This window comes from Carettochelys insculpta, chromosome 31, assembly GCF_033958435.1.
Source record: "Carettochelys insculpta isolate YL-2023 chromosome 31, ASM3395843v1, whole genome shotgun sequence".
NCBI lineage: Eukaryota > Metazoa > Chordata > Testudines > Carettochelyidae > Carettochelys > Carettochelys insculpta.
In genome coordinates this window covers 13542024-13569721 of record NC_134167.1, presented here as the reverse complement: position 1 = coordinate 13569721, position 27698 = coordinate 13542024, and the positions used below count along the sequence as shown (strand labels likewise).

At 66.8% G+C, this 27698-nt stretch overlaps 1 protein-coding gene across 1 annotated transcript; it reads left to right on the top strand.

Annotated features, from left to right (window-relative positions):
- The first annotated feature begins 11369 nt into the window (after positions 1-11369).
- Positions 11370-26414, top strand: LOC142004307 (5'-nucleotidase domain-containing protein 4-like). Its single transcript, XM_074981874.1, has 18 exons — positions 11370-11488; positions 12585-12658; positions 13061-13178; positions 13267-13362; positions 15320-15411; positions 15762-15819; positions 16436-16529; positions 17021-17074; positions 17307-17390; positions 18734-18778; positions 18942-19040; positions 19585-19651; positions 19869-20039; positions 20327-20378; positions 22161-22221; positions 22595-22771; positions 23162-23263; positions 26333-26414. The coding sequence occupies exons 1-18, from the start codon at positions 11370-11372 to the stop codon at positions 26387-26389; spliced, it is 1620 nt and encodes a 539-aa protein (XP_074837975.1). The 3' UTR covers positions 26390-26414.
- The last annotated feature ends 1284 nt before the right edge of the window (positions 26415-27698 follow it).

Here is a 27698-nt window from a genome sequence, read left to right as displayed (position 1 = left end):
GGGTGGGACTGTCCTGTGTCTCCAGCAGAGAGCAAGCAAAGTCCCTGGCCTCTAGCCTGCAGAACAGCAGACCCCCACCGAGCCAGCTGCTCTGAGTAGGGACAGCTCCCATCCCAGCCCCTTGCATCCAGCCAGCTGCTGGGGGGTGTCCAACAGGCAGTCCTGGTTTTTTTTCTCCCTCTGGGGTCTGCCAGCCCTTTGGGGGGTGTTTCCCAGAACCGGGCAGCTGATCACACAGGCACACGGTAACACGGCTGAGAATTCCAGAGCGCCTGAGAAAAACAGCCCCTAACACGCCCCCCCCCCCGCCCGCATGTCCCCACCAAGCTGGGCTTGGTGTGTGTGCTGGGGGCCTGGATCCTGCATCCTCTGCAGCCCAGGCCAGGGGAGATAAGAGGCAGCCGCAGGCCAGGCTGACATGGGCCTTATCAGGCCAGAGCAGCAAGGACCTGGCTCACGTGAGCCAGGCCACTGTCCCTCGTGGGGGCTTATCAGTCCGGCCAGGCCTGGGCGGGCTGCTGGGGCTGACTCTGCTTCAGATCCTGGGCTCCCCACCCTGGGGTGCTGCCAGGGAGGACAGAGCTGGAGGCTTTGGCTGCAACTGAGGGGCCCCAGCACCATGCCACTGCTCCAGGTTCGCTCGAGCCTCCCCCCCAGAGCTGAGCTGCTGGGCACCTGGCCAGGCTCTGCTTGCACCCTTCTTGGGCCTGCAGAAAGGGGAGCAGGAGGCTGCCCCCACCCCCTGCCCCACTCAGGCCAGGTCCTGCGGGTCCCAGTCTCTGGGGCAGGGCAGCTGGCAGACTGATTGGGCACATCCCCACCCACCACAGGGGGACTTGGCTTTCCTTCGGCACTGGGCACAGCTGAGCAGACCGGTCATCTGTGGGGTCACAGAGCTACAGCTGGGAATGGAGTCAGGGCTCCTGGGCTCTGTTGTGGGAGCCAGGAAGCTCACAGCACTACCGGTCAGGCACTGCCCCAGGGAAGCTCGCAGCGCTGTGACCGACTGACTGCCACTGCCCCAGGGAAGCTCGCAGCGCTCTGACCGACTGACTGTGCCACTGCCCCAGGGAAGCTCGCAGCGCTGTGACCGACTCTCTGTGCCACTGCCCCAGGGAAGCTCACAGCGCTGTGACCGACTGACTGCCACTGCCCCAGGGAAGCTCGCAGCGCTCTGACCGACTGACTGTGCCACTGCCCCAGGGAAGCTCGCAGCGCTGTGACCGACTCTCTGTGCCACTGCCCCAGGGAAGCTCGCAGCGCTATGCCCGACTGACTGTGCCACTGCCCCAGGGAAGCTCGCAGCGCTGTGACCGACTCTCTGTGCCACTGCCCCAGGGAAGCTCGCAGCGCTGTGACCGACTGACTGCCACTGCCCCAGGGAAGCTCGCAGCGCTGTGACAGACTGACTGCCACTGCCCCAGGGAAGCTCGCAGTGCTGTGACCGACTCTCTGTGCCACTGCCCCAGGGAAGCTCGCAGCGCTGTGACCGACTCTCTGTGCCACTGCCCCAGGGAAGCTCACAGCGCTGTGACCGACTGACTGCCACTGCCCCAGGGAAGCTCGCAGCGCTGTGACCGACTCTCTGTGCCACTGCCCCAGGGAAGCTCGCAGCGATGTGACCGACTGACTGCCACTGCCCCAGGGAAGCTCGCAGCGCTGTGACCGACTCTCTGTGCCACTGCCCCAGGGAAGCTCGCAGCGCTGTGACCGACTGACTGCCACTGCCCCAGGGAAGCTCGCAGCGCTGTGGCCGACTGACTGCCGCTGCCCCAGGGAAGCTCGCAGCGCTGTGACCGACTGACTGTGCCACTGCCCCAGGGAAGCTCGCAGCGCTGTGACTAACTGACTGTGCCACTGCCCCAGGGAAGCTCGCAGCGCTGTGACCGACTCTCTGTGCCACTGCCCCAGGGAAGCTCGCAGCGCTGTGACCGACTCTCTGTGTCACTGCCCCAGGGAAGCTCGCAGCGCTGTGACCGACTCTCTGTGCCACTGCCCCAGGGAAGCTCGCAGCGCTGTGACAGACTCTGCATCCTTTGCCGGCAGAGGCTCCTGCAGTGGGGGCCTGGCTTCCCCAGGCCTTCGGCTGCCATCCCAGCTCTGCGACTCCTGGCGGGGAGGCCGGCCCTGGGAAGCCCTTGGCCCAGCTCCCTGGCTGGCTCGGTGCCCGGTGCTCCAGGACAGGCCGGCCCATGGCAAGGGGCAGCGATAAGGAGGGAAGAGCCACACGTCAGCCTGACCTGACAAGGCAGAGCAACAGCTGCCCAGGTTGCACGGCTGCTCGGCCAGCCCCGTGGGGTGCGGGCTGGTGCACCCTCCTCGGGAAATCCTCAGCACTGGGCTCCAGGGGCCACCCCCCAAGGGGAATCCACAGACCAGTCGTTGCGGCTAGTGGTGGGGTTGACCCCTCGGGGCTGTGCCCACTGGGGGGCAGCAGAGTGTGGCCTCTCCTCCCCCCCACACCCGCTACCTTCCCCGCTGCCCAGCGCTGGTTCAGCTGCTGGTGGTGGCAGGGCACTGCTCTGAGGAAGCACGCAGCAGCCGGTGGCACACCCTGCAGCAGGGCATGAGTGAAGGAGGCTGGAGGGTGTCAGGATGGGCAAGGCAGCCCCTGCCCTAGAGGGGGCTGGGGGAGGCTGCAGGGAGCCAGGACTCCTGGGTCTGGCGCCACCTGGGGAGGGCAGGGAGGGGTAATGGCTGGGGGGGTTGGCTGGAGCCAGGATTCCTGGGTTCTGTCCCCACCTGGGGGAGGACAGAGGGGGGTAGTGGTTGGCGGGGGGTGCAGGGAGCCGGGACTCCTGGGTTCTGTCCCGGGCAGAGTGGGGGGTTAGTGGTTAGAGGGGAGCCGGGACTGCTACGTTCTGTCCCGTGGGGGGTAGTGGTTTGGGCAGGGAGCCGGGGCTCCTGGGTTCTGTTGACACAGGGCTAGGTCTCTGCCGGGGAAGCGCTCAGAGCCCGCCCCGAGGGGGTCCCGCTGGGGCAGGCAGCCTCGCTCTGTGCCCCAGAATCTGCCGGGCCCCCCCACCCGGCTGGGGCCAGCCCGGGGCACAGGCGGCTGCAACCCGCACAGCGGCGCCGCCGCTGTCCTGCAGGTGGCGCCAGAGCTCCAGGAGAGCCCAGGGCAGCGTTTGCACTTTCCGCAAGGCGGGGACGGAGCCAGGACGCCTGGGTTCTCTCCCCAGCTGTGGGAGGGCAGTGGGGCTGGGTGGGTAGAGCGGGGGGGCTGGGAGCCAGGACGCCTGGGTTCTCTCCCCAGATGTGGGAGGGCAGTGGGGGGTCAGTGCCAGGACGCCTGGGTTCTCTCCCCAGCTGTGGGAGGGCAGTGGGGGGTCAGTGCCAGGACGCCTGGGTTCTCTCCCCAGCTGTGGGAGGGCAGTGGGGGGTCAGTGCCAGGACGCCTGGGTTCTCTCCCCAGCTGTGGGAGGGCAGTGGGGGTGGGTGGGTAGAGCGGGGGGGCTGGGAGCCAGGACGCCTGGGTTCTCTCTGGTGCTGGGGGCGACCGGTGACTTGTGGTTAGAGCAGGGGGACCATGCAAAATGAAGCATGGGAAGGGGCTCAGGGCAGGGAGGGAGGGCTGCATGCGGGGGGCAAGGAGGCTCTTGCCAGGGGTGGGCTGTAGTGTAGGGCTGCAGACAGGGGTTTCAGCTGCAGTCTGCCCCCCGGCTATGGAGGGCAGAGAGCATTCCCCCCCCCCCCCCCCGCCGTAGCAGCATCAGGGCTGGGGGGCAGGTGCTCCTCCTCTGGCCCTGGCAGGTATGTGCAGGGCAAGGGGCCTCTCAGCCTGCCACAGGCCCTGCGTGGGGACCCATAGTGGTTGTGTGGACATGGGGCTGAGTGATGGTTACGTGGGGGCCAGCTGTGGCCCGTCACCCACTGACTCTGCAATGAAAGCTGGGGTGGGTCTCTCCTCCGTTGGCATCACCCCGGGAGCTCTGCCAGGGCTGGCCGTGGGACTGGGTGACGGGCTGGGCTCCCACAGAGCTGGGGTGCCCCTCTGCTCCCGCTTGGTTCCTGCCCTTTGCCCTTCTCCTGACCCCCAGACAGTCCAGCGTGCTGGAGCCAGTACCCTGCAGTGCAGCTGTGGGCCAGGAGAGGGGCCCTGCCTGGCGCATCCTTGGCTCCTGGGTGCTCAGGGGCTGGTTCACGGCCAGCTCTGTGCGTGAGGCAGTTTCTCCAGCTGGGGAGGGACCTCGCCACCCCCAGCCGGGACCTCCCCAGCCCGCTGCCCACCAGGCTGGGGGGCGGTGTTCTCAGGGGCTGTACCAGCAGGGCCTGGGGCTCAGGAGCTCGAGTGCCAGCCCTGGGTAGTGTTGGTTAGTGGTCAGAGCCTGCCAGTGCCTGCCCCTCGCCCTGGTGTGATTTGGAGGGTGGACCCCCGAGCCTCCCTTGCAGCCCATCACTGGGGGGCAGATGCTGCAGCCAACCGCCTCCCCCCCACCCGGCAGCTCCCCTGGGGTGGGGACGCTGCCAGGCACCAGAGGAGGGACAGTCCCAGGGCCCTTGACCCCAGGCACCCCTCCTCTGCCCCATTGCCACCCCGAGTGCCTCTGAGCACTGGTGCTGTTTGAAGAGCAGCAACGGGGGAGGGCGGGCCCTGGGGGGGGGGGGGGTCAGTCAGGCTGCGGGGGAGGGGCTACTGGGGGATGGGGGGGGCAGACATGGTGACCCATGGGGGGGGGGGAGAATCCAGCCACAATGTTCATCCCACCCATCCCTCTGCAGGGAATGCACTGCCCCCTGCCCCCCGGGGGGGGTCTTCTGTGCAGTAAATGGCTTACAGGCCATGCCCCCCCATCTGCCTGTGCCCCTCACTCCCGACCCACGGCCCCCCCTGCTCTGCCGGGGCCCCTTACAGAGCCTGCAGGCCCCCCCTCCCCCGGTGATGTTATTTCAGCTGCTGAATTACAGTGCACCCCTCTTGCAAATTTGCTGCAGATCTGTGTCCCCAGCATGCGGCCAACACCCGCCCAGAGCCCCGGGGGCACCGCTCACAGCTGACGTGGCCATGCCGAGCACGACAGGCCCTCAGTGGGGCACAGACCTGCCTGCCGGGGCTGTGGCCAACCGCTCAGCAGGGGGCGCTGTGCTGCAGGTTGGGGGCTCGGCAGGGGGCGCTGTGCTGCAGGGAGGGGACTCGGCAGGGAGCGCTGTGCTGCAGGTTGGGGGCTCGGCAGGGGGCGCTCTGCTGCGAGTTGGGGGCGGCAGGGGGCACTGTGCTGTAGGCTCGGGGCTTGGCAGGGGGCGCTGGGCTGCAAGGAGGGGGTTCCGCAGGGGGCGCTGGGCTGCAGGCTGGGGGCTCAGCAGGAAGTGCTGTGCTGCGGGCTGGGGCGTTCGGTAGGGGGCGCTGTGCTGCAGGGAGGGGACTCGGCAGGGGGGCGCTGTGCTGCAGGCTGGGGCCCGGCGGGGGGCACTGGGCTGCAGGGAGGGGGCTCGGCAGGGGGCGCTGTGCTGCGGACTGGGGGCAACAGGGGGCACTGGGCTGCAGGGAGGGGGCTCGGCAGGGGGCGCTGTGCTGCGGACTGGGGGCGGCAGGGGGCGCTGTGCTGCGGGCTGGGGGGCGGCAGGGGGCACTGGGCTGTAGGCTTGGGGCTCGGTAGGGGGCGCTGGGCTGCAGGGAGGAGACTCGGCAGGGGGCGCTGTGCTGCGGGTTGGGGGTTCGGCAGGAGGCGCTGGGCTGCGGGCTGGGGGCTCGGCAGGGCTCGCTGTGCTGCAGGCAGGAGGAGGCAGGGGGCGCTGGGCTGCAGGCTGGGGACGGCAGGGGGCGCTGGGCTGCAGGGAGGGGGCGGCAGGGGGCGCTGTGCTGCAGGCTGGGGGCGGCAGGGGGCGCTGTGCTGCGGTCTGGGGGCGGCAGCGGGCGCTGGGCTGTGGGCTTGGGGCTCGGCAGGGGCGCTGTGCTGCAGGGAGGGACTCGGCAGGGGGCGCTGTGCTGCGGGCTGGGGGCGGCAGGGGGCGCTGTGCTGCGGGCTGGGGGCTCGGCAGGGGGCGCTGGGCTGCAGGCTGGGGGCTCGGTAGGGGGCGCTGTGCTGCAGGCTGGGGGCGGCAGGGGGCACTGGGCTGCAGGCTGGGGAGGGCAGGGGGCGCTGGGCTGCGGGCTGGGGGCTCGGCAGGGGGCGCTGTGCTGCGGACTGGGGGCTCGGTAGGGGGCGCTGTGCTGCGGGCTGGGGGCTCGGTAGGGGGCGCTGTGCTGCAGGCTGGGGGCGGCAGGGGGCACTGGGCTGCAGGCTGGGGAGGGCAGGGGGCGCTGGGCTGCGGGCTGGGGGCTCGGCAGGGGGCGCTGTGCTGCGGACTGGGGGCAGCAGGGGGCGCTGGGCTGCAGGGAGGGGGCAGCAGGGGGCGCTGGGCTGCGGCCTGGGGGCTCGGCAGGGGGCGCTGGGCTGCGGGCTGGGGGCGGCAGGGGGCACTGGGCTGCAGGGAGGGGGCTCGACGGGGCGCTGGGCTGCAGGCTGGGGAGGGCAGGGGCGCTGGGCTGCGGGCTTGGGGCTCGGCAGGGGGCGCTGGGCTGCAGGCTGGGGGCGGCAGGGGGCTCTGTGCTGCGGGCGGCAGGGGGCGCTGGGCTGCGGGCTGGGGACGGCAGGGGGCGCTGTGCTGCGGGCGGCAGGGGGCGCTGGGCTGCGGGCTGGGGACGGCAGGGGGCGCTGTGCTGCGGGTTGGGGGCTCGGCAGGGGGCGCTGGGCTGCAGGCTGGGGGCGGCAGGGGGCTCTGTGCTGCGGGCGGCAGGGGGCGCTGGGCTGCGGGTTGGGGGCTCGGCAGGGGGCGCTGGGCTGCGGGCTGGGGACGGCAGGGGGCGCTGTGCTGCGGGTTGGGGGCTCGGCAGGGGGCGCTGGGCTGCAGGCTGGGGGCGGCAGGGGGCTCTGTGCTGTGGGCGGCAGGGGGCGCTGGGCTGCGGGTTGGGGGCTCGGCAGGGGGCGCTGGGCTGCGGGCTGGGGACGGCAGGGGGCGCTGTGCTGCAGGTTGGGGGCTCGGCAGGGGGTGCTGTGCTGCAGGTTGGGGGCTCGGCAGGGGGCGCTCTGCTGCGAGTTGGGGGCGGCAGGGGGCACTGTGCTGTAGGCTCGGGGCTTGGCAGGGGGCGCTGGGCTGCAAGGAGGGGGTTCCGCAGGGGGCGCTGGGCTGCAGGCTGGGGGCTCAGCAGGAAGTGCTGTGCTGCGGGCTGGGGCATTCGGTAGGGGGCGCTGTGCTGCAGGGAGGGGGCGGTGGGCTGCAGGGAGGGGACTCGGCAGGGGGCGCTGTGCTGCGGGCTGGGGGCAGCAGGGGGCGCTGGGCTGCAGGGAGGGGGCGGCAGGGGGCGCTGTGCTGCGGGCTGGGGGGCGGCAGGGGGCACTGGGCTGTAGGCTTGGGGCTCGGTAGGGGGCGCTGGGCTGCAGGGAGGAGACTCGGCAGGGGGCGCTGTGCTGCAGGTTGGGGGCTCGGCAGGGGGCGCTGTGCTGCGGTCTGGGGGCGGCAGCGGGCGCTGGGCTGTGGGCTTGGGGCTCGGTAGGGGGCGCTGGGCTGCAGGCTGGGGGCTCAGCAGGAAGTGCTGTGCTGCGGGCTGGGGGCTCGGTAGGGGGCGCTGTGCTGCAGGGAGGGGGCGGTGGGCTGCAGGGAGGGGACTCGGCAGGGGGCGCTGGGCTGCGGGCTGGGGGCGGCAAAGGGCGCTGTGCTGCAGGCTGGGGCCCGGCGGGGGGCACTGGGCTGCAGGGAGGGGGCTCGACAGGGGGCGCTGGGCTGCAGGCTGGGGAGGGCAGGGGGCGCTGTGCTGCGGGCTGGGGGCGGCAGGGGGCACTGGGCTGTAGGCTTGGGGCTCAGCAGGGGGCGCTGGGCTGCGGGTTGGGGGCTCGGCGGGAGGCGCTGGGCTGCAGGGAGGGGACTCGGCAGGGGGCGCTGTGCTGCGGGCTGGGGGTGGCAGGGGGCGCTGGGCTGTGGGCTTGGGGCTCGGCAGGGGGCGCTCGGCTGCACGGAGGGGACTCAGCAGGGGGCGCTGTGCTGCAGGTTGGGGGCTCAGCAGGGGGCGCTGTGCTGCGGGCTGGGGGGCGGCAGGGGGTGCTGTGCTGCAGGCTGGGGGTTTGGCGGGGGGCACTGGGCTACAGGGAGGGGGCGCTGGGCTGCAGGCTCGCAGGGGGTGCATTCTGCACACACTTGGTGGCCCCTGTTGCTGTCAGCTGTGGCCCTGCTCCTCCCCTGCATGGGGTGCCTTCCAGCAGCGCACGAGATGGTGAACTCCACGTGCTCATGGCCCGTGCCGAAGTGACACACTTGCACAGACGTGCGGAGCTGCAGACCACACTTGTGCGCTCAGTTGTGTGCAATGCTCTCATGCCCAGGCCGGCGGCTGCTTCCAAGTGTGTGTGCGCGCGTGTGTGGTGTCAATCATGACACTCAGTGGCCATTTATGGGTCTGAACAATGCACAGGCTGGTTGGTCGCCCAGCAGGAGCGTGTCAGGCTAGTGCAGGGAGCGAGGGGCCTGGGCACGCCTGGCCCAGGGGCTCTGGGCTGTCCCATGCCACAGGCCGATGGCCCAGGGCCCATTATCTCAGCGCACTGGGTGGACATGGCCCCCTGCGATCTCCTCCGCGCACGTCACAGTCACGTCCCTACTGGCTCCATGACTCAGCACCCGGCCCCCACCCTGGCCCCAGGGCCCTGTCCGGGGTGTATGGCCCAGCCCAGGGGCTGCACAGCCCTGGTGTCAGCTGACAACAGGAAGGAGGTAGGCCTGACCGGCTCTGGAGGGAGGGCCTCGCTTCCCCTGGGTCTGTGGACCTGGGTGGGTTACCAGTGACCAGACTGTGACCTGGCCTGGACTCCTGGGCTCTCTGCCCAGCTCTGGGAGGGGAGTGGGTCTGGTAGTTAGAAACGGGAAGAGGGCTGGTCGCCTGGGGTCTAACACTGCCTGCTGCTTGGCGCTGGCTTTGGGAAATAGCTCTGTGCCTCAGTTTCTCCCCCACTCTAGCTCCTGCAGAGTGGCCACAGTGGGGCAGAGCAAAGGCCCATCCAGCTGAGCGTCCTGCCTTTGCACAGCGGCCAATGCCAGGTGCCCCAGAGGCCAAGAATGGAACAAGGAATCAGCCAACCCACCCCATCACCCATTCCCAACCTCTGGCAGAGAGGACACCCGCCCATCCGGGCTACTAGCACCCGGTGGCGCTAACCTCCATGGACTTACCTCGCCCCTTCCTGAACCTTTTAAACCCCAGGTCTCCACAAACTCCTCTGGCCGGGAGTTCCACGGGCTGACCACGCACTGGGGGCAGAAAAACGCCCTGGAGTTTGTTTTAAACCCGCCGCCAGTTCATTTCATTGGGTGACCCCCAAGTGCCTACCTTAAGGGAACAAGCCAGTAACTTTTCCCTGGTCCCTTACTCCGCACCAGTCACGATTTTATAGACTTCTGTCACATCCCGGTCTGGTGCCTCTTTTCGAAGCTGCAAAGTCCCCAGGCTTTTTAACCTCTCTTCACTTAGCACCGGTCCAAGCCCCTCAGTGTGGGTCCCGCCCCCCTGCTTTTGCTGAATCTTTTCTAATGCCAAGATCTCCTTTTTGAGATGAGGTGAGCAGCGTTCAAGGTGTGGGCACTGTGATGGGTGGTGGTCCATGTGTGAGACTCAGGCTGGAAGTGTGTGAGACAAGCAGAGCAGCTCCCAGTGGCTAAGGATGACCCTGGGGCTATACCTAGGCTGGCAGGTAACACCTCTGTCCTGAACAAAGAGGAGGGAGGAGCGGAGCTGGGTTTGATTCTGGGGTAGCAGTTCGAAGCTGGAGGGAAGAGGGAGCTGGAAGGAGCCAGCCGGGTGAGGAGGGAAGCTGCACCCCAGAGGGGCCCCCCTCAGGCTCCTCTCCCCAGGATGGGTTGGAATGACTGTCTCTGACTGCTGCACTGACTCTTCTGTGAGAAACTGGGCCTCTGTTGCCTCATAAACTTCCTGTTCTACCTGCTAAGTGAGAGTCACTCCTGCCTGTGGCCGGGGTGCAGCGCATGGGGACCCCTGAACCCCCTCATAGGCACACCATGGACTTACATACAGAATCCTAGAATCCCAGGGTGGGAAGGGACCTCAGGAGGTCATTGGGTTCAGCCCCCTGCCCAAAGCAGGATCAACCCCAACAAGTCATCTCAGCCAGGGCCTTGTCCAGCTGCGACTTAAAAACCTCCAGGGATGGAAATTCCACCACCTCTCTAGGTAACACACCCCAGTGCTTCACCACCCACCTGGGGAAAGAGTGATTCTTAATATCCAACCTGCTCCTCTCCCTCTGTAACTTCAGACCATTGCTCCGTGTTTGGCCATCTGGCACCACTGAGAGCAGCCTCTCTCCACCCTCTTTTGAGCCCCCTTCAGGAAGTTGAAGGCTGCCATTAAATTGCCCCTTTGTCTTCTCTTCTGCAGACATCATCTGGTTCCTTCAGCCTCTTCTCATAACCCCACAAATCATTTCGTTACCCTCCGCTGGGCTCTGTCCTATTTGTTCTCCTGCCTTCTGGAGTGGGGGGCCCAGAACTGGACATGATATACCAGATGTGGGCCTCACCAGTGCCAAACAAAGGACCTCATCAGGGCCCTAAAGCTCTCCATTGAGGCTGACTCTCTAGCCAGCTTTCCTTGTTGGCAAGAACACCGTGGGAGATTATGATGAAGCGAAGGGGTGAGGATTTTAGTCCCCTGTCTTGGTTGCAGGTGTTTCCTGCTGTCCTGCAGTAACCCCAGGTGGTGCCTCAGTTTCCCTGGGCACAGCATCGGTGCTGGCCAGTTGAATTGGAACTGGACTGGGAGTGGGGCAGTCTGGTCTGGCTGGAGAGGGGGGGAAGGGGGCCAGGACCAGCTCAGGGAGCCCCTGCCAGGCTCTCTCCCCAAGGCAAGGCAGGGGGTGGGGTGCCCTGGGCTGGCAGGTGGGCGGGGGGTAGGTGGGGAAGGAGGGTGAAATATGGGCTGATGTTAGATGGGGGGACATCAGGAGGGGGAGGCAAATGGGGACAGCCAGAACCTGGGGAGACAGGCAGAGGTCCCGGGGAAGGCTGTGGGGCAGGGTTGGAACTGGGCAGTGAGATGGGGAGGGCGGAGGCGGGGGGACCTGTGGGGAGCACCGGAAGTTGGGGGGCTGGGGACCTGTGGGGCACCCTCTGGGGTTCAGGGGGCTGGGGGACCTGCGGGGGTGCACTGGGAGATCGGGGAGCGGGGAACCTGCAGGGGGTGCAGCGGGAGGTTGGGGGGGATCTGCGGGGGGGGTGCACCGGGAGGTTGGGGGAGCGGGGGACCCCGCGGCCCCAGCCCCGGCAGGACGCGCCCCACTGCGAGCCCCGAGGCTGGGGCGGGGCGGGGCGCCCGGCTGGCCCAGCCAGATAGCAGCGGCAATAAAACCCCGCGCCGCGCTCCACGCCCCACCGCAGCCGCGCTCATGGGCAGCCTCTCCGGGGAGCCGGGCGCCGCGCTGCCCCCGCCCCAGGCCGGGCCCCGCAGCGACCCGGAGCCGGGGGCCGCCGCCGGCCGCTCCGCCAAGCGGCCCTATCAGCACCGGTAAGAGCAGCGCGGAGCCCGGCGGCCCGAGTCCCCAGGGACGGGCTCCTTCGCCGGGCGCAGAGCCCAGAGGCGAGCCGGGGCGCAGACCCTGGAGGGCTCTGGTCTGGCGGCTCCCGTGGCAGGGCCAGGGGCTGCAGTGCCCATTGCCTGGCCCCAGTGCCAGTGATGTGCCAGCGCGCGGCCTGCCCAGGAGCCTGGCACTGCAGGTTGCCCTCTCCGCAGAGCCACTCATCTGGCCGGGGGGCGCTGCCTCCCCCCACTAGGCACTGCTGCGGGGAGAGAGCGCTGGGGGGGCTCTGTCCCCCATCATTGCTCCAGCACAACCTGCACCCCAAACCGTCTCCCTCCCCGAACCTTCTGCCCCCCCGCCCTCGGCCCCCACCCCCACTACGCTCCCCTTGTTCTGTGCACCGATGTGGAGGCGATGTGTCGCACGCCCCTAAGTGTCACATGTCCCCCCCCAGTGTCGCACGTTCCCCCCACACTGGCGCACGTGAAGCTCGTTCCTTGCACTCGTGGGAAAAGTGAGAGGCCCCCACCGGCTCTGGCCCTTCACTCCCTCCCGCCTGACTGATGGTTGACCCTGCCGGGGTGCTCGGATCCCAGCACCCCCTGGCTGCCCCTCCTGGCGGCTCCCAGAGCTGCCTCCCACGAGCAGCACCCGCTCCCGCCTCGAGAGCTGGGGGAAGGGCCAGCTGCCCTTGGGGCTGGGGGTGCCCATGGCAGCCAGCCTGCATGCACAGGGAGGGGCAAAGGGGGCAGGCTGCGGGGGGGGGGGTGCTGACAGATGTTCCCAGGGGCTGTCAGCCCCAGCTGCTGGGGTCACAGATGGGGGGGGGGGGTCGCAGATGATGGGGGGGGTGTCACACATCCCTGGAGCGGAAAAGCTGGAGCCCACCTGGCCGGAGCAGAGCTGACCTGGCCGGGCCCCCCAGCATCCCCCTCACAGCAGGGACAGGTGGCAAACGCAGGGGGCAGAGACCGCTCTCTGGGGGCATCGGCTGGGGCCCTCCAGGGGCTGCGTGACGCCAGGTGGGCGAGGCTGGTATCAAAGGGGCAGCGCCAACCCCCCCCCACTGTCTCGCCCCTCCAGGATCTTTGTGAACCGCAGCCTGGCACTGGGAAAAATCCGCTGCTTTGGCTTCGACATGGACTATACGCTGGCAGGTGAGTGCCAGGCAGGGGGCCCCACGGCGCGGCCTGGCTGTTTGGGGGTTCTGCCCCCCCCCCCAGTTCAACCACGTCTGGCTGAGCCTGGCCTGGCTCCCAGACACCCCGAGCAGCCCTCCCCTGGCAGCCGAGCGGAGCTGATCCATGCCAGGCCCTGGTGCGAGGCTGCAGGGGAAGCTAGAGCCAGGCACTTGCTGGGCCCAGGGGGGCATGGGCGACCGAGGTTCCCCACAGGCACAGGTGGGTTATGCTACCCTATGGGGCCCAGGGGGGCTACCCCCCGCCCGGTGCCATTGGAGAGGTAGCCCAGGTCCATATTTCCTGACTCAGGGCGGGGAGGGCAGAGGGGCCCTGGCTGCTGGCCTCCAGCTCAGCCCCCCCTGCTGCTCTGCCCCATAGTGTACAAGTCCCCGGACTATGAGGCGTTGGCCTTCGAGCTGCTCCTGGACCGGCTGGTTTCCATTGGGTACCCCCATGAGATCCTCCAGTACCAGTACGACCCCACCTTCCCCACCAGGTGAGCCCCAGACCCTCCCGTACCGGTACGACCCCCCCTTCCCCACCGCTGCCAGTTGCTCTCTGACCTGGTCTTCCTCCCCTGCCAGAGGCCTGGTGTTTGACGCGCAGTTCGGGAACCTGCTGAAGGTGGACTCCCACGGGAACCTGCTGGTCTGTGCCCATGGCTTCCGCTTCCTCAAGGGGTAGGTTCGCCCGCTGCTCCCCTGGCACCCAGCAGGTGGACGGCTGCTGGCACAGCTCTGGGGGGGCGGCCGGTGCGGGGCACAGTCCCATGGCGGGTGAGTGGGTGGCTGGAGGTTCAGCCTTGGGGCAGGTGCGTGGGGACATGGCCCAGGGCTGGTGGGCAGGTGGCGGCTGGGGGCCTGGACCGGGGGCAGGTGGGTGGGCAGCTGGGTGCACAGACGGTTGGGGGGGTGAGCAGGCGGGTGGTGGCAGGAACGGCCCAGGAGCAGGCAGGTGGCGGCCGGGGGCACAGCTCTGGGTGGGCAGGCAGTGCTGGGTATGGCCCCAGTCTGGGTGCATGGGCTGGGGGGCACAGTCCCGGGCAGGTGGATGGGTAGCTGGGGGTACGGCCCCATGGGTGGTGGCAGCTGGGGGCATGGCCAGGGGCAGGGGGGCAGGTAGGTGGGCATCTGGGGGCATGGCCAGGGGCAGACGGGTGGCAGCTGGGGGTCATGGCTCGGGGGCAGGTAGGCGGGCAGCTGGGGGCATGGCCCAGGGGCAGACAGGTGGCAGCTGGGGTCATGGCTCGGGGGCAGGGGGGCAGGTAGGCGGGCATCTGGGGGCATGGCCAGGGGCAGACGGGTGGCAGCTGGGGTCATGGCTCGGGGGCAGGTAGGTGGGCATCTGGGGGCATGGCCCAGGGGCAGACAGGTGGCAGCTGGGGTCATGGCTCGGGGGCAGGTAGGCGGGCAGCTGGGGGCATGGCACCAGGGCCTGCAGGTGGCACTGGCACAATCCCCTGCTGCTGGGGCGCTCTCACCTGAGCCCTGGGGTGCCCGAGTAGAGATGTGGCAGTTTTCCCTCCTGTCTCTCCCTGGGGCCCCTGCTCCTCTGCCCCGTCACGCCCCTTGAGTCCAGGGGTGGCCAGCAGCCTGGTGGGCCCCGATCCTGCTGGAGCTGAGCGCCCGCTGTCCCCTGGCCACAGCCCTACGCTGCCCGGAGGCGCCTGCCTTGCGGCGGCTCCCATCGGATTTCCTCCCGGCCCGGGCGCTTGATTCCAGGGCTGGGCCACCCGACGCCAGGGCCAGCCGCTGCCGGAGAAGCGCTGTGACCAGCTGGCTCCTCCAGCTGCCCGCGGCGGCCCCCGGCCCACATCCTGGGCTGTGTGAGCGCACCATAGATAGGCACAGCCGGGGCAGGGGAACCAGCAGTGTCTCACCCCGCAGCAGCCGCAGGGCAGAGCCAGGCTGGGCACTGGCCGGCTCCAGAGCTCGCTTCTGGTGGGCCGGGGCAGGCTGGCTCCTGGCCCTTCCCGCTGGCCAGGCCTTGCGCCCGCAGGAGATGCCCTGCCCACGCGGCAGCTGGGCACAATGGGCCTGTGGCTTGCTGGGCTGTGCCCCCCCCACGCCTGGCACTGTTGTTACCGCCCCTGCCAGGGCGGCAGAAAGCCCAGCCGCAGACAGGAGCTTAGGGACAGGCACAGCCATGCGGTGCTTGGGCAGAGGGCCCTGTGAGCCCGGCTGGCCGTGGGGCTGGGGGCAGAGGGGCTGGGGGAGAACCGCACCAGAGAGGAGCAGGAAGCGGGGGGCGCTGATGCCCTGGGGCGCCCCCTCGGCTGGCAGGTGCCCGGGGGGGCCAGCTGGGGGGGATGCCACCCATGTCAATCAGGCTGGTGCTTTATCACTCAGCTTTGCTCTCTGCGCAGTGTGGCCGGAGCTGGTCAGCACGCCCGGCCTGGGACCCCTGCACTGCCTGCGGGCCCCGGGGTGCACCACTCGGCTCATGGGTGCAGCGGGCTCTGGGCGGTGCCCGGCTGGGGAAGAACACACCAGCTCCGGCAGGCAGCTGGTGCCGGCCGTGGGCACTGCAGGCTGGAGGGCAGGCCACGGTCAGCACTGGCTCCAGCAGCCTCCGGGCTGCCCTGCAGCCTCTGCCTTCTGCAGCAGCTGCGTCCTCAGCTGGGTTTCTCCCCGCCAGGGCCGAGGTCTGGAATTATTACCCCAACAAGTTCATCCAGCGGGACGACACCAAGCGATTCCACATCCTCAACACACTCTTCAACCTGGCAGGTGGGTGCCGGGGCTACAGCCTCCCCAGCCTGCCACAAAGCTCCCCCCCCCCGGTTCTCCCAGCTGCTCGGCTAGCCTGTGGGCCCCTGCCCTGCTCTAGCTGCTGCCCAGCAACCGGTATCTGAGCCTCTGCCCCTACGGCGCAGCGCCCCATGGGCCAGGGCCATGCAGGTGGCAGCTGGGAGCAGAGGCCCAGAGAGGCTAGGTGACGTGACCAAGGCCCCAGTAGAGGCTGTGGCGGGGAGGGGGGTTGAACCACCCCCGTCCCAGGTTGGTGGCTGCAGCCAGGGCCACAAGGGCGCGTTGCTGACCTGCCCTCTCTCTCCCTCCTCCCCCCCCGCCCTGGCCAGAGACCTACCTCTACGCCTGCCTGGTGGATTTCTTCACCAACTGCTCCAGATACGTCAAGTGAGAGCCCCTGGCTGGCTGTGCGCTGGGGGGCCGTGGGAGGGGGCGGCCGCTGAGCCATGCACCCAACAGCCCGGTGACTACCGCCGTCTCACCACTGGCCGGGCTGGGCTCCGAGTGGGGCTGTCCTTGGGGCTCAGGGTGGGGTGTCCTGGGGTGGGGGGCCTGGCTGGTTGTGTGTGGGGGGGGGGGGGGGGGGCGGCGGGCAATCAAGGTCTCTGCTGATGACCAGGCAAGGGCCCTGAGCCTGGAGGTACTACATGTTAGGTGGCCAGTGGGCAAGCTGCCCCGCCCCCCCCCCAGCTGCCAGACCCCCCACCCCGAGCTGCCCTGTCCCCCAGCTGCCAGGCCCACCCCCAGCTGACCCCCCCCAGCTGCCAGGCCATGCCAGGCCACTGTGCGCCCCCCTGTGTGGCAGGCAGCCCCCATTGCCTTCACCAGATGCTCCAGCTCCCCTGGGGGCCAACACCTGAGCTGAGCCCCCAGGCCCCTGCCCTGGGGCTGGACGTACCCAGCTGCTGGGGGCCTGGCAGGGGCACGTGGTGTGGGAGGACGACGCTGCTGGCAGGGGATCCGGCGCAGGTGGGGCTGACGGCTCCTCTCCTGGCGTTCCCAGCTGCGACACCGGCTACAAACACGGCAACCTCGTCATGTCCTTCCGCAGCATCTTCCAGGACGTGCGCGAGGCCATGGACTACATCCACCTCTCGGTCAGCGGCTGCAGGGACCCCACCGTGGGGGGCGCATGTCTCTGGTGGGGAATCGGTGCAACCCCACCGCACCCAGCTCCACCCAGGCACCGGATACCGCGGGGGTTGCGCCTGCTGGTGGGGTGGCGCCAGGGCTGAGCTAGGGCGCTCCAGGAGGTGGTCACCAGCCCCCCTCCCTGCGTCCTCTGGGCACCCACCCCAGGGCCCAGCAGAGTCAGTGCCCAGCCCCCGCCCCCATGCCAGGGCCCGGCAGGGTCAGTGCCCGGCCCCCACCCCACCCCAGGGCCCAGCAGGGTCAAAGCCCACCCCCCGCCCCCGCACCCCAGGGCCCAGCAGGGTCAGTGCCCGGCCCCCCACCATCCCGGGGCCCAGCAGGGTCGGGGCCTGGCCCTGCCCCCAGACTTGCCACGTGGGCTGGGGCTCAGGCTGGGGCTGGTACTCACGTCCGTGTAGTTGTAGTCGCTTGTGACCTGTCCCCCTCGCCCACCCAGGGCTGCCTGAAGGAGAAGACGCTGGAGAACCTGGAGAAGTACCTGGTGAGAGATGTGAGTGCCCCCCGCCCCCGCTATGGGTCACCCCCTGGCCCCGTGGCTGATATGGCGCCCTGGGTCTCCGGGTGCCCCCTCTCAGCTCTCCCCTCCCCCTATTGCTGGGGGGGGGGGGGATCTGAGCAGGGCGCCTGTGGCTGGATGCCCCCCCCCACCCCCCCGCTGTTACTGCAGTAGCAGCCGGGGGAGCCAAGCCAGTGGTGGCATGGGCCCCTCTTGTTCCCTGCAGCCCCGGGTGCCGCTGCTGCTCAGCCGCATGAAGGACGCCGGGAAGGTTTTCCTGGCCACCAACAGTGACTACAACTACACGGACGTGAGTATCAGCCCCCACCTGAGCCGCAGCCCACGGTCCCCCTGGCCGCCGGGACCCCGCCTGGGCGGGGCTGAGCTGGCGGAGGGAAGACAGGCCCCCGGGAGCTGAGCTGTGAGCCCCTGGAGGTTCGGGGCTGCCCAGCCTGGTTCCAGCCCCAGCCCAGGTGGACTCCCACAGCCAGAAGGGACGAGCCGGACGCCCACGGTGCGCACAGCTGGGTCCCGGTGGTTCAGCCCCTCGCCGAGCCAGCTGGGGGGCCCGTCGGCAGAGGACGGCACAGACCGGGGGACCCCGAGGCCACTGCCACCCCCGCGAACGACCTGCCCCCAGCTGTGGGGCGTAGCCACAGCTCCCACCTCCGCGTGGGTCCTGGCCACCCAGGGCCTCCGTGTGATCACACCTCTCGCTGCAGGGCTCCCAGGCGCAGCCAAACCAGGCCAGCCCCAGCCTGGGGAACCTCTTGTGTGGGGCACCAAGCCAGAGCCCTTCTGGCGCCGCGCCGGCCGGCGAGAAATCACACCAGCAAGTCCCCGCCGAGGGGTTGTAATAGCCAATCTCACCAAAGCCCCCCAGGTGCTTCCCGTCCCAAAGCACCAGCCACAGCCCCCCAGTCACGGTGTGCTTGGATCTGACACAAGCGGTGCATGGGGCCGGTCCTGCAGGGCTAGCAAGCAAAAGCAAGCTTAGCGTGGGAATAAAGTGGTTAAAGCCTTCGACTTCCATGCACCGGTCATGCAGGCCTGGGAAATAAGCTGCTGGCTTAGGGGGCTCTGGCAAACACCCTCCGTTAGGTGGAGCGATGCGTCCCTCGTGCTGAGCTGGAGGGAAGCTGAAGCCCTTGTTAGCCCCTGGGACGGCTGCATAGCATTGCACGAGAGGGCCAGGCGGTGTCCGTGAGCATGTGTCTAACCCTCTCAGCCTCGTGCCCATGCGGGACGGGCTGTGCCGCGGCCCAGCCTGGCGTGGTGCTGCATGGGGAGAGGCAGGACGGAGAGGGAGCGGCTCACCTGGCCGTGCCCGCCTGAGGCGGTCAGCCTGGCTGCTGAGCGGTGGGGCAGACCCTGCCGAGGCCTTTCTCCGTCCCCTACGGCTTTGCCCCGCCAGGAGCCTGTCTTGAGAGCCTCCTGTCGTGCCACCAGTGGCATAAAACAATGCAGTCACTAACCGGCTTGCCACAGACCCCCTCCCTCGGCCCACCGGGCCCGAGATTTGGGGCAAACCCAGGCCAGTTCACCCCTAAATCCAATCAGCTCCCTGCCCCGCCAGCCGGGCTGCCAGGGCTGGGTTAACCGGCACTGCAGCAGAGCTCTGCTGATACCAGCTCTGCCTTGTGTCTTTGGCAGGCGATAATGACCTACCTGTTCAACTTCAAGCAGGGAGAGGAGGAGGTGAGAGGGAACAGATCCCGGGGAGCTGAGCTGGTGGCGCTGGGATCCGTGGGGTCTGCCCCCCGCTCGTGGCACCAGACCGCTGCAGGGCTGAGTGGGCCCATTCTGGGCTGCGACCAGGGAGGCGCGCCCGCCCAGCCGCTGACCCGGCGTCTCCCTGCAGGCCCCACGGCCGTGGCGCTCCTACTTTGACCTGATTGTCGTGGACACGCGCAAGCCGCTCTTCTTCGCCGAGGGGACCGTCCTGCGGCAGGTCGACACGGTAAGGCCCCTGTGGTGGCCGTCCATGGTCCCACGAGCCTGGCCCTGCAGCTGGAGCGGAGACCCCCTGCCCAGCACTGCCGGAAGGGGGCAGCCCCTGGCTGAGCTCTGCAAGGCCTTGGCTGCTGTACCCTGCAGCAGGTTCGCTGGCACGGCTGTAGCTTAGCCAGCGCCGGTCGAGCCAGCCCAGTGGGGCACCGTCGGACCTGCCTCTTACTCTGCTGGGGCAACCTCCACCATTGGCATAGGGCTGATCCTGCACTAGCTGCCTTCAGCCATGCCTGGGGAGCAGCCGAGGCCTTCAGCTCCATGCCCGGCCGCCCCAGCCTTTCCACGCCCCAGGGGGACCAGCTCCCCTTCCACCCCGGCCACTGAGTGCCATCGGGCTGGGGCCCACAGCACATGTTCCTTGCCCGCTCCCCGCCAGCCAGCAGGGGGGTGGCATGAGCCTTCGGGGGCTGCTCCCCTGCTCCAGAGCCCAGCCCTCTGCGCCTGGCTCTGCGCCGTGCCTCTGCCCAGTAGAACAGCCTCGTCTGTGCCTCCAGGACACGGGGAAGCTGCGGATCGGGACCTACACCGGCCCCCATCAGCACTGCGCTGTCTACTCTGGAGGTAAGGCCCTGTGTCCCCTCCCCTGGGCCACTGGCTGCTCCAGGACCCCTGCCCCACACCAGGCGATGCGCTGGGGCAGGTCCGATGGTCCCCAGCTCCACCTGCTGGCCTCCAGGGGGAGTTGTAGAGGAGGGCTGCCCCGCCGCCGCGAGGGGCCCGCCCTCCTGGGGGCAGACGGCACCCGCCGGCCGCAAGCACTGAGCACTGCTGTCGCCAGGCTCCTCAGACCTGGTGTGCGACCTGCTGGGGGTGAAGGGGAAGGACATCATCTACGTCGGGGACCACATCTTCGGGGACATCCTCAAGTCCAAGAAGCGGCAGGGCTGGCGCACCTTTCTGGTGGTACCCGAGCTGACGCGGGAGCTGCATGTGTGGACGGAGAAGAGCGGTGAGGCGCGGGAGGGCAGGGGGCTGGCGTGCCCAGGGCCACCTCCTGTCTCCCAGGCTGCCTGTGACTAAGCAGGTGCAGCAGGGACCTACCGTCATGCCATGGGGAAGCCCAGCCAAGGGCTGAGCTGGAGGCTCTGGGGGCTTGGCCAGCTGCCCTTGCCTGAGCCGGGGTTTGGGGATGAGCTCCTTGCAGCTGGGGGAGAAGCGGGGACCAGCTGCCCGAGCCCCAGGCGAGGTGGGAGGAGGGGGCTGTCGCTCCCCGCTGACCCCCGCCTCTGCTTGCAGAGATCTTCGAGGAGCTGAGATGCCTGGAGGTGCAGCTGGCGGAGCTGTACCAGTAAGTGCAGGAGAGGAGCTGGGCGCCACGGCCTGCCTGTCCCTGCACGGGCAGAGAGGTGGGGGAAGGACGGGTGGCGGATGGCTGGGGTCCCACCCCGCCCAAGGGGAGATCCACAGAGCCCCGAGCAGCAGGGAACCCACCCCCCCGATCCTGCAGCTGACTCACACGGCAGCGACGGCCCCGGCAAGCCCGGGCCAGGAGCTGATCGGATTCCGGTGTCCAGGCTGGGCTGGGGCAGGAGACCTCCAGAGGGAGCGCGGGTGGGCTGCTGGCCAGGCCCTGTCACGTGGCGATGTCGTACCTGGCACAGGAAGGGTAAATACTGATCAGGGAGGGGAGCCAGGACTTCTGGGTTCTATGCCCAGCTCAGGAGGGGAGTGAGGGCGAGTGGGTAGAGCCAGCAGGGGCACAGTCACTCTCGGGGTCTGTACCCCATCCAAGGGAGAGTGCGGCCTAGTGGCTAGAAGCCAGGACACCTGAGGTCCTGCCCTGGCTCGGGGCGGGCAGTGAGGCCAAAGGGTTAGAGCAGGACTCCTGGGTTCTATGCCCAGCTCTGCCACTGATTCACTGCACAGCCCCCTCCCCCTCTCTGCACCTCAGTTTCACCACCACCTGTTGCGGAGCCAGCAGTTCCCCATTGTCTTGCAAAGTGCTCCGCCCCCCTCTGGCTGTGAGTTCGGCCTGCCCTTCTTCACCCTGCCGTGCCAGGGCGTCCGGGAGCAGCAGGCCTGGCCCACTTCCAGCTGCGGCACCGGGCCGGCACCCGCCTCGCACGTCGGCCAGCCACGGGGCAGGACGCCAGCTTCCTGCAGGAGTGGGCCCAGAGTGACTCAGCGGCAGCAGGCTCGGGCCTCTCCGTGCAGGGCTGCCGTCGCCAGCGGCTGAAGGCACCGGGCCCATTGCGGACGTGCCGCTCGGCTGCTAACGCAGCTGCTGGCAGAGGGAAGGTGCAAATCCCAGACTGGCCAGGGAGCCAACGCCTGCAGGGGTGGTTGGGAAGCGCGTGGGGTTGGCCCCAGCCTACTAGGATACACTCACCTGTTCCTCTTGCACTGGTTCCTCTCCAGCAGGGCAGCCCAGCTGCTCCAGCCCCATCCCTCCGTGCACCTGGCTGCAGGTTAGCGCGGACTTCGGCAGCTTCCCTGGAGCGAGCATGTGATAATCCCCCCCGTTCGGCACGGGGGAGGCCCCAGCGGGTGCTGAGCGGGCATGTGATAACCCTCCCCGTTCGGCACGGGGGAGGCCCCAGCGGGTGCTGAGCGGGCATGCGACGTATGGGGAGAGGTGGGGGGGATTTGGCGGCATTTAGGCTGCAGAAGAGAAGCTGGGGGTGCAGGTGCTCTGAGTTGGTGGCAGCCCAGGAGCACGGTCCACGCAGCACTAAGGCCTGACTGCCCAGGCCCCGCCCCTTCTCCATTGGCCCCGCCCCTTGCAGCTGTGGGGAGCTGGGTTCCCCTCCCACCTTACCCCAGGGCCTGCTAGAGGGGGCCATGACAACAGTCTTCAACTACCCGAAGGGCTTCCAAAGAGGAGGGCGAGAGGCTGCCCTGGGTAGCCGCAGATGACAGAGCAACGTCGCAGTTGTGGGTTACGCCCAGGCTGGGGGCACAAGGCAGCTGCCACCCTCGGCAGACCCAGCCCAGGACTGTGATGGTAACGGGGCAGCTGTGTGGTCACAGAGCTGTGGCTCCGGGTGGCTCGTGCTCAGGTGAGCGCAGGGCAGGGAGGAGCTGGGCCTGCCCTACACCCCCGGTCACCCGCGTGCCATGCTCTCCTCAGGCCCCTGGACAGCAGCAGCTGTGAGCACCCGGACGTCAGCTCCATCAAGCGCCAGATCCAGGTACCCGGGGCTCTTGGCTCAGGCCCCTGGGTCTGACAGCTGGGGAATCCCATTGCCGGAGATTTCGGCAGGGGCCAGGGGACCGAAACAGCTCCGGGAGGTGGAGGTTGGCAGCTAAGCCTCCTCCCCGTGCCAGGTGGAAGAGAGACTCTGCAGTGGCCAGGAGAGGCCTGCGCTGGTGGAAGCTGGCAGGGCCCAGGGTCCCCAGCACGGCTCCCCAGAGACTCGGCTGGCCTCACATTACATAGCCCCGAGCCCCAGGAAGCTCGTACTGGCACCTGTTGCAGCGTCGGTCCCATGGCTGCCTCTCCCTTCCATCTGCTCCTTGGGGCACCAGGGCAGGGCTGCCCTAACCCCTCGCTGCCTCCCACAGAGAGTCACCCACGAGCTGGACATGTGCTATGGGAAGATGGGCAGCCTGTTCCGCTGTGGCTCCCGCCAGACGCTCTTTGCTAACCAGCTGATCCGCTACGCCGACCTCTACGCCGCCTCCTTCCTCAGCTTCCTTCACTACCCCTTCAGCTACCTGTTCCGCGCCCCGCCTGGGCTGGTGCGTGCCTGGCAAGGCTGGGGCTGGGCTGGGGCAGCAGGGAGCCTGGAGCCCCTGCTTAGAGGGGCAGGCGATGGCTGGGACACGGCCAGGCTGGCCTGGCCTGGCCTGGGAGCTTGGCCACACGTCGGCCTTACAGTTCAGGCAGTGAGCTCTGTTCCCAGCTTGGCCCTGGACTCTCCAGGCCTCAGTTTTGCCAGTGGACACGCTGCTACTGCCCCCTCTGAGAGGCTTTGGCCACATGCTGGGAGCCACGCCAAGGCTGGGAAGTGGCTGTTCTGGACCTCTGGGTGGGGCAGGAGCGGGGCCGGGGCCCAACCCGCCCCTGCTTCCCTCCGCTCAGCCCCAGGGGCTCAGGCCTGTGTGCAAACGCTCTCCCTGCTCCCCCAGCTGCCACATGAATCGACCGTGGAGCAGGCGCACCTGGAGCTCAGGGAGTCGGGTGTGATACAGGGGCAGCCGCTGCACCAGCTCAGCCTCCACAGCCAGCAGGTGGGTGGGCACCAGCGCTGCTACCAGGGGCTTCTGGGTCTCCTCTTCTCCTCGCCTGCTGCGGGCTGCACCAGCGACCTCGCTCTCCCTGGCCCCAGCCCTCTCCCCCCTTCCAGCTGACTTCCCAGGGGCCAGAAGCCCTTGCCGGGCAGGAGCTGGGCTCTTCTCTCCCCTGCGGGCTGTGGAACGGATGGGTTTAGCAGCTCCTGCAAGGCCCAGGCTGCACCAAAGCAACTAGGCCAGCACCGCTCGCGGCCGTCAGCCCGTTGAGCTTTGGCACAGCACGGGGCTGGGATTGGCGCCTGCCCCTGGCTAGCACGAGTGATGCCGAGGGACTGTTTCCCCAGGGCAGGCGGGAGCGAGCAAAGACGTCCTTGAGCCGAGCTAGACCCCTGGCCACGCGCACAGCCTTCAGCCCCACAGCTTCCAGTCTGGAAAAGCACCAGAGGGTGGGCAAGTAGAATGCTCGCCTTGAAAACAGGCGCCACCAGCCTCCCAGCACATTGCCTGGGCCCGGGCTAGCCAGGACAGCACTGCTACCACAGAGAGGGCCGTACCCTTCCTGCAGCCGCTGCTGAGCTTCCTTAAACCGGCCAGCATGCAGCCAGCCCCCTCACTCGCCCTGCTGGGGACGTGCTGGCACTGGGCTCCGTAGGACCACCTGCATGACACAGGCCTCCGAGTAGCTTAATCCCTCTCCTGGGGCAGAAAAGCAGCCCAAGCAGCACAGCCGGGCAACAAAGATCCTGGCTTTGTGCAAATATCCATCTTTATCAAACAAGCTCCGTGGACTGGAGCCAGCCTCCTGCCAGGTTGGTCTAGCTTGGGCCAGGTCCCGTGCTGGAAGCCAGAGGCCCAAACCCTGAGGCGCTCTCAGACTTGGCGGAAAAATTTGTGCCGATAACTTTGCAGCAATTCTGCAAAGTTGAAGAGAGGCGAGATCTGCGAGGCATCGGCCGGGTAACTGCCTGTAGTAGAGGCCGGCCACAGGCTGGCTTTGGCGTAGCCAAGCTGCTCCCTGTAATCCTCCAGCGATGCTTTGAGCTGAGCACCGCAGGGTTCAGTGATCAGCATGGCAGGACAAAGCGGGGATCGCCTCTGCTGGGCACATCATGCACACGATGCAAGTCAGGGTCCGCTGACCCAGGCCCACGCTGGGGAACTGGCTGTGGGCTTGGGGAGGTGGCACAGCCATAAGAACAGCCATACTGGGTCAGCCCAGTATCCTGTCTGCCAACAGCGGCCAGTGCCAGGTGCCCCAGAGGAGGTGAACCGAAAACAATCATCAAGCGATTTGTCTCCTGCCATCTGTCTCCAGCCTTTGACTAAAGGCTAGGGGCACCATACCTTACCCTTGGCTAATAGCCATTTATAGACTTAACCTCCAAAAATTTATCAAGCTCTATTTTAAACTCTGTTAGTGCCAATCTCCTGGCTTTGTCCACTTATCGAGAATCTCAGAAAACTTCAAGCTCTCTCCTGGTGTCATAGAATCATAGACTGCTAGGACTGGAAGGGACCTTGAAAGGTCATCAAGTCCAGCCCCCTGCCCTCATGGCGGGACCAAGTACCATCTAGACCATCCCTGACACAGCAATGAAGGGTCCTGTGGCACCTTATAGACTAACAGAAAAGTTTTGAGCAGGAGCTTTCGTGAGCACAGACTCACTTCATCAGATGCTGGTCTTGGACATCTGCAGGGCCAGGTATAAATAAGCCAGAGCAAGGGTGGGAATAACAAGGTTAGCTCCGTCAGCAAGGGTGAGGCTTCATCTCTGATAGACAACCATCTAACCTGTTCTTAAATATCTCCAGCCATGGAGATTCCACAACCTCCCTTGGCAATTTATTCCAGTGTTTGACCACCCTGACAGTTAGAAACTTTTTCCTAATGTCCAACCTAAACCTCCCTTGCTGCAGTTTAAGCCTGTTGCCTCTTGTTCTACCCTCAGAAGCCAAGAAGAACAAGTTTTCTCTTTCCTCCTTATGACTCCCTTTTAGATACCTGAAGACCACTATCATGTCTGCCCTCAATCTTCTCTTATCCAAACTAAACAAGCCCAATTCTCTCAGCCTTTCTTCATCACTCGTGTCCCCTAAGCCTTTGATCATTCTTGTTGCTCTTCTCTTGACCCTTTCCAATTTCTCCACTTCTTTTTTGAACTGCGGTGCCCAGAACTGGATGCAACACTCCAGCTGAGGCCTAACCAGTGCCGAGCAGAGCAGAAGAATGACTTCTCATGTCTTCTTCACAACACACCTGTTAACGCACACGCACCAGCTTGCCATAGGCCCAGTGTGCCTGTGGTCTAGAGCTCGGCAGTAGGACAGGGAACCCCCAGAAGCCAGTAATGTGCTTTGTTGCAGGTGGGCAACAAAACCGGCGTGTATTAAGTTGCAGGAAAATGGAAAAAATCTGGTTGTCATAGATAATCGGGCTTTGCAGGGCTGCTGCTTTCTTTGACGAGTAAAGGTCTCCGTCCAGCAATGCAAGCAAGGCTGAGAGCGCTGACGTGTTAGAACAGGAGACAAAGTATTCTTTTACGTGGTTTAAAAAAAGAGGTTTTATTCTTTTAATGGTAAACATGGGCTCAAGTCCATTTAAAAAACCACAGAAAAAATGGGCTTATGTTTCCTTAAGTAGCACAGGGGACTCTTGCGTGCAGGATCTCAGGGTTTTGCAGGTGGGAGAGGGTTAAAAACGCAAGAAACGATGCAGCAGCTGGGGAAGGGGCTTCTGCGGGGCAGGACAGGCTCTTGGTTTAAAAACAAATTGCCTAGGTGAGCGCTACACAGCCCTGCCTGCAGGAATGCACACTGCCCCCGCCCAGCATTCGCTTGCTGCTGCCGACGGGGCCGTGCAGCCAGCCTGCTGTGTCGTCTTGCAGAAGGTACCTGAGCTGGCCGGAGCCCCTTGCCTCCAGCCAGCTGAACAGCCCCAGGCTCTGGGAACGAAGCAGGGGCTCTAGAGCACGGGAAAGCAGAACTCCTGCGAGGCAGGCTCAGACTGCGTCTCGGCCAGAAGGCTGCTCAGGTGGTCCTGACCTTTCCTTCCCCCTCTCCTCGCAGAAGCTGGGAGGCATTTTTCAGGACATGGACGAGGCTGAGGAGGACACTGACGACTGAGCCGGGCCCCCTGCTGACGGCTGACTGGACAGCAGCTGCCGACGCAGGGCATTTTTGTGAGGCCTGGAGCTCCTGTGAAACAGGAGAGCGGTGGGAGATGAAAGCATCTGTGCCAGGTGTCCCTGCCAGCCTGGGCTCAGCTGCAAGTGCTTCTCCACCAGGGAGCGGTTCTGCGGAGACAGGTGCCAGCCAGGCAGCCCTTCCCCTGCCCTGGAGGGCGGCAGGCCAGCAGCAGCCAGGAAGGGTAAGAGGCCACTGCAAGTCTGGAGTTGCCCTCCCCGGTTTCCCTGTCCAGGCCTCGCTGATTTCTGCCTTTGCTAGGCTGTCTTCATCAGCTCCCCATCCCCCATTGCGAGCCCCGGAGCCCAGCCCCATTCCACTCCCCGCATGGGAGATTCCCAGTTCTCTGGCAAGCGTGGATGAAGCTGGATTCTGGATCTTGGAGAGGCAGTGCTGGTCTGTGAGAGTGGGAGCTCAGTAGCTGGAGTCCTTTGGAGCTGGGAGCTCAGCTCCACCTTCAGCAAACTCCTGGGGGTCGGGCGCTAGACCAGCGCCGCATATCGGCCAACCCCTCCTGCGCCTGAGTCCTGGTAGGTTTCCCAGCTGGCTCGTGTCTCTCCTCAAAGGCTTGTGTTAGACAAATGAGCTTTCCCAGCTCTAACCGGGGAGAAAAGAACCCAAGCACACGTCTGACTGAAGGCACAAGCCTCATGCTCTTCCCCCCACACGCCGCGGTGCTAAATGACAGCTGCGCAGGAAATACAGGCCCAACGGCAGAGGGCTCTTGCAGAGCAAGTTCCCGCTTGCAAAGGCCAACGCTGCATTGATTTAAATCAAGTCAGCTACCAGAGTGGTACACTGACTACCCCACAAAGGGAGCAGGCCCCCAGGTCACAGCAGCAGCCTGGATCCCTCTGCTAGCGGGGGGAGGGCCCGACCTACAGGGGCTGGAGGAGAATACAGCTTCTCAGGGTGTGTGGTGGTGGTCTTTGTTCTTCTGGGCTGAGCACCCTCGGGTGAGTGCAGAGTGGCCCCTGGCTGACTAGAATGGCACAATTTAAGGCTGTTGTATAAAGTGTTAGCTTAACAAATAAAGCCGTTACAAAACAGTAACCCCGGTCTCGACTTCTGTAGGAAGGGGTATGACCTGCACCCCGCACTCAGCGTGAAAACTGGACCATCCACAACCCCCACTAGATACTGAGCACACAAGAAGCCTTAGAAATGCCAGTGGAGTGGAGTTGGGCTGGCTGGCTGAAGAGCTGCGTGCAGCTACCCTTAGATTTTGGTAGAGGGAGAAGGAACAGGC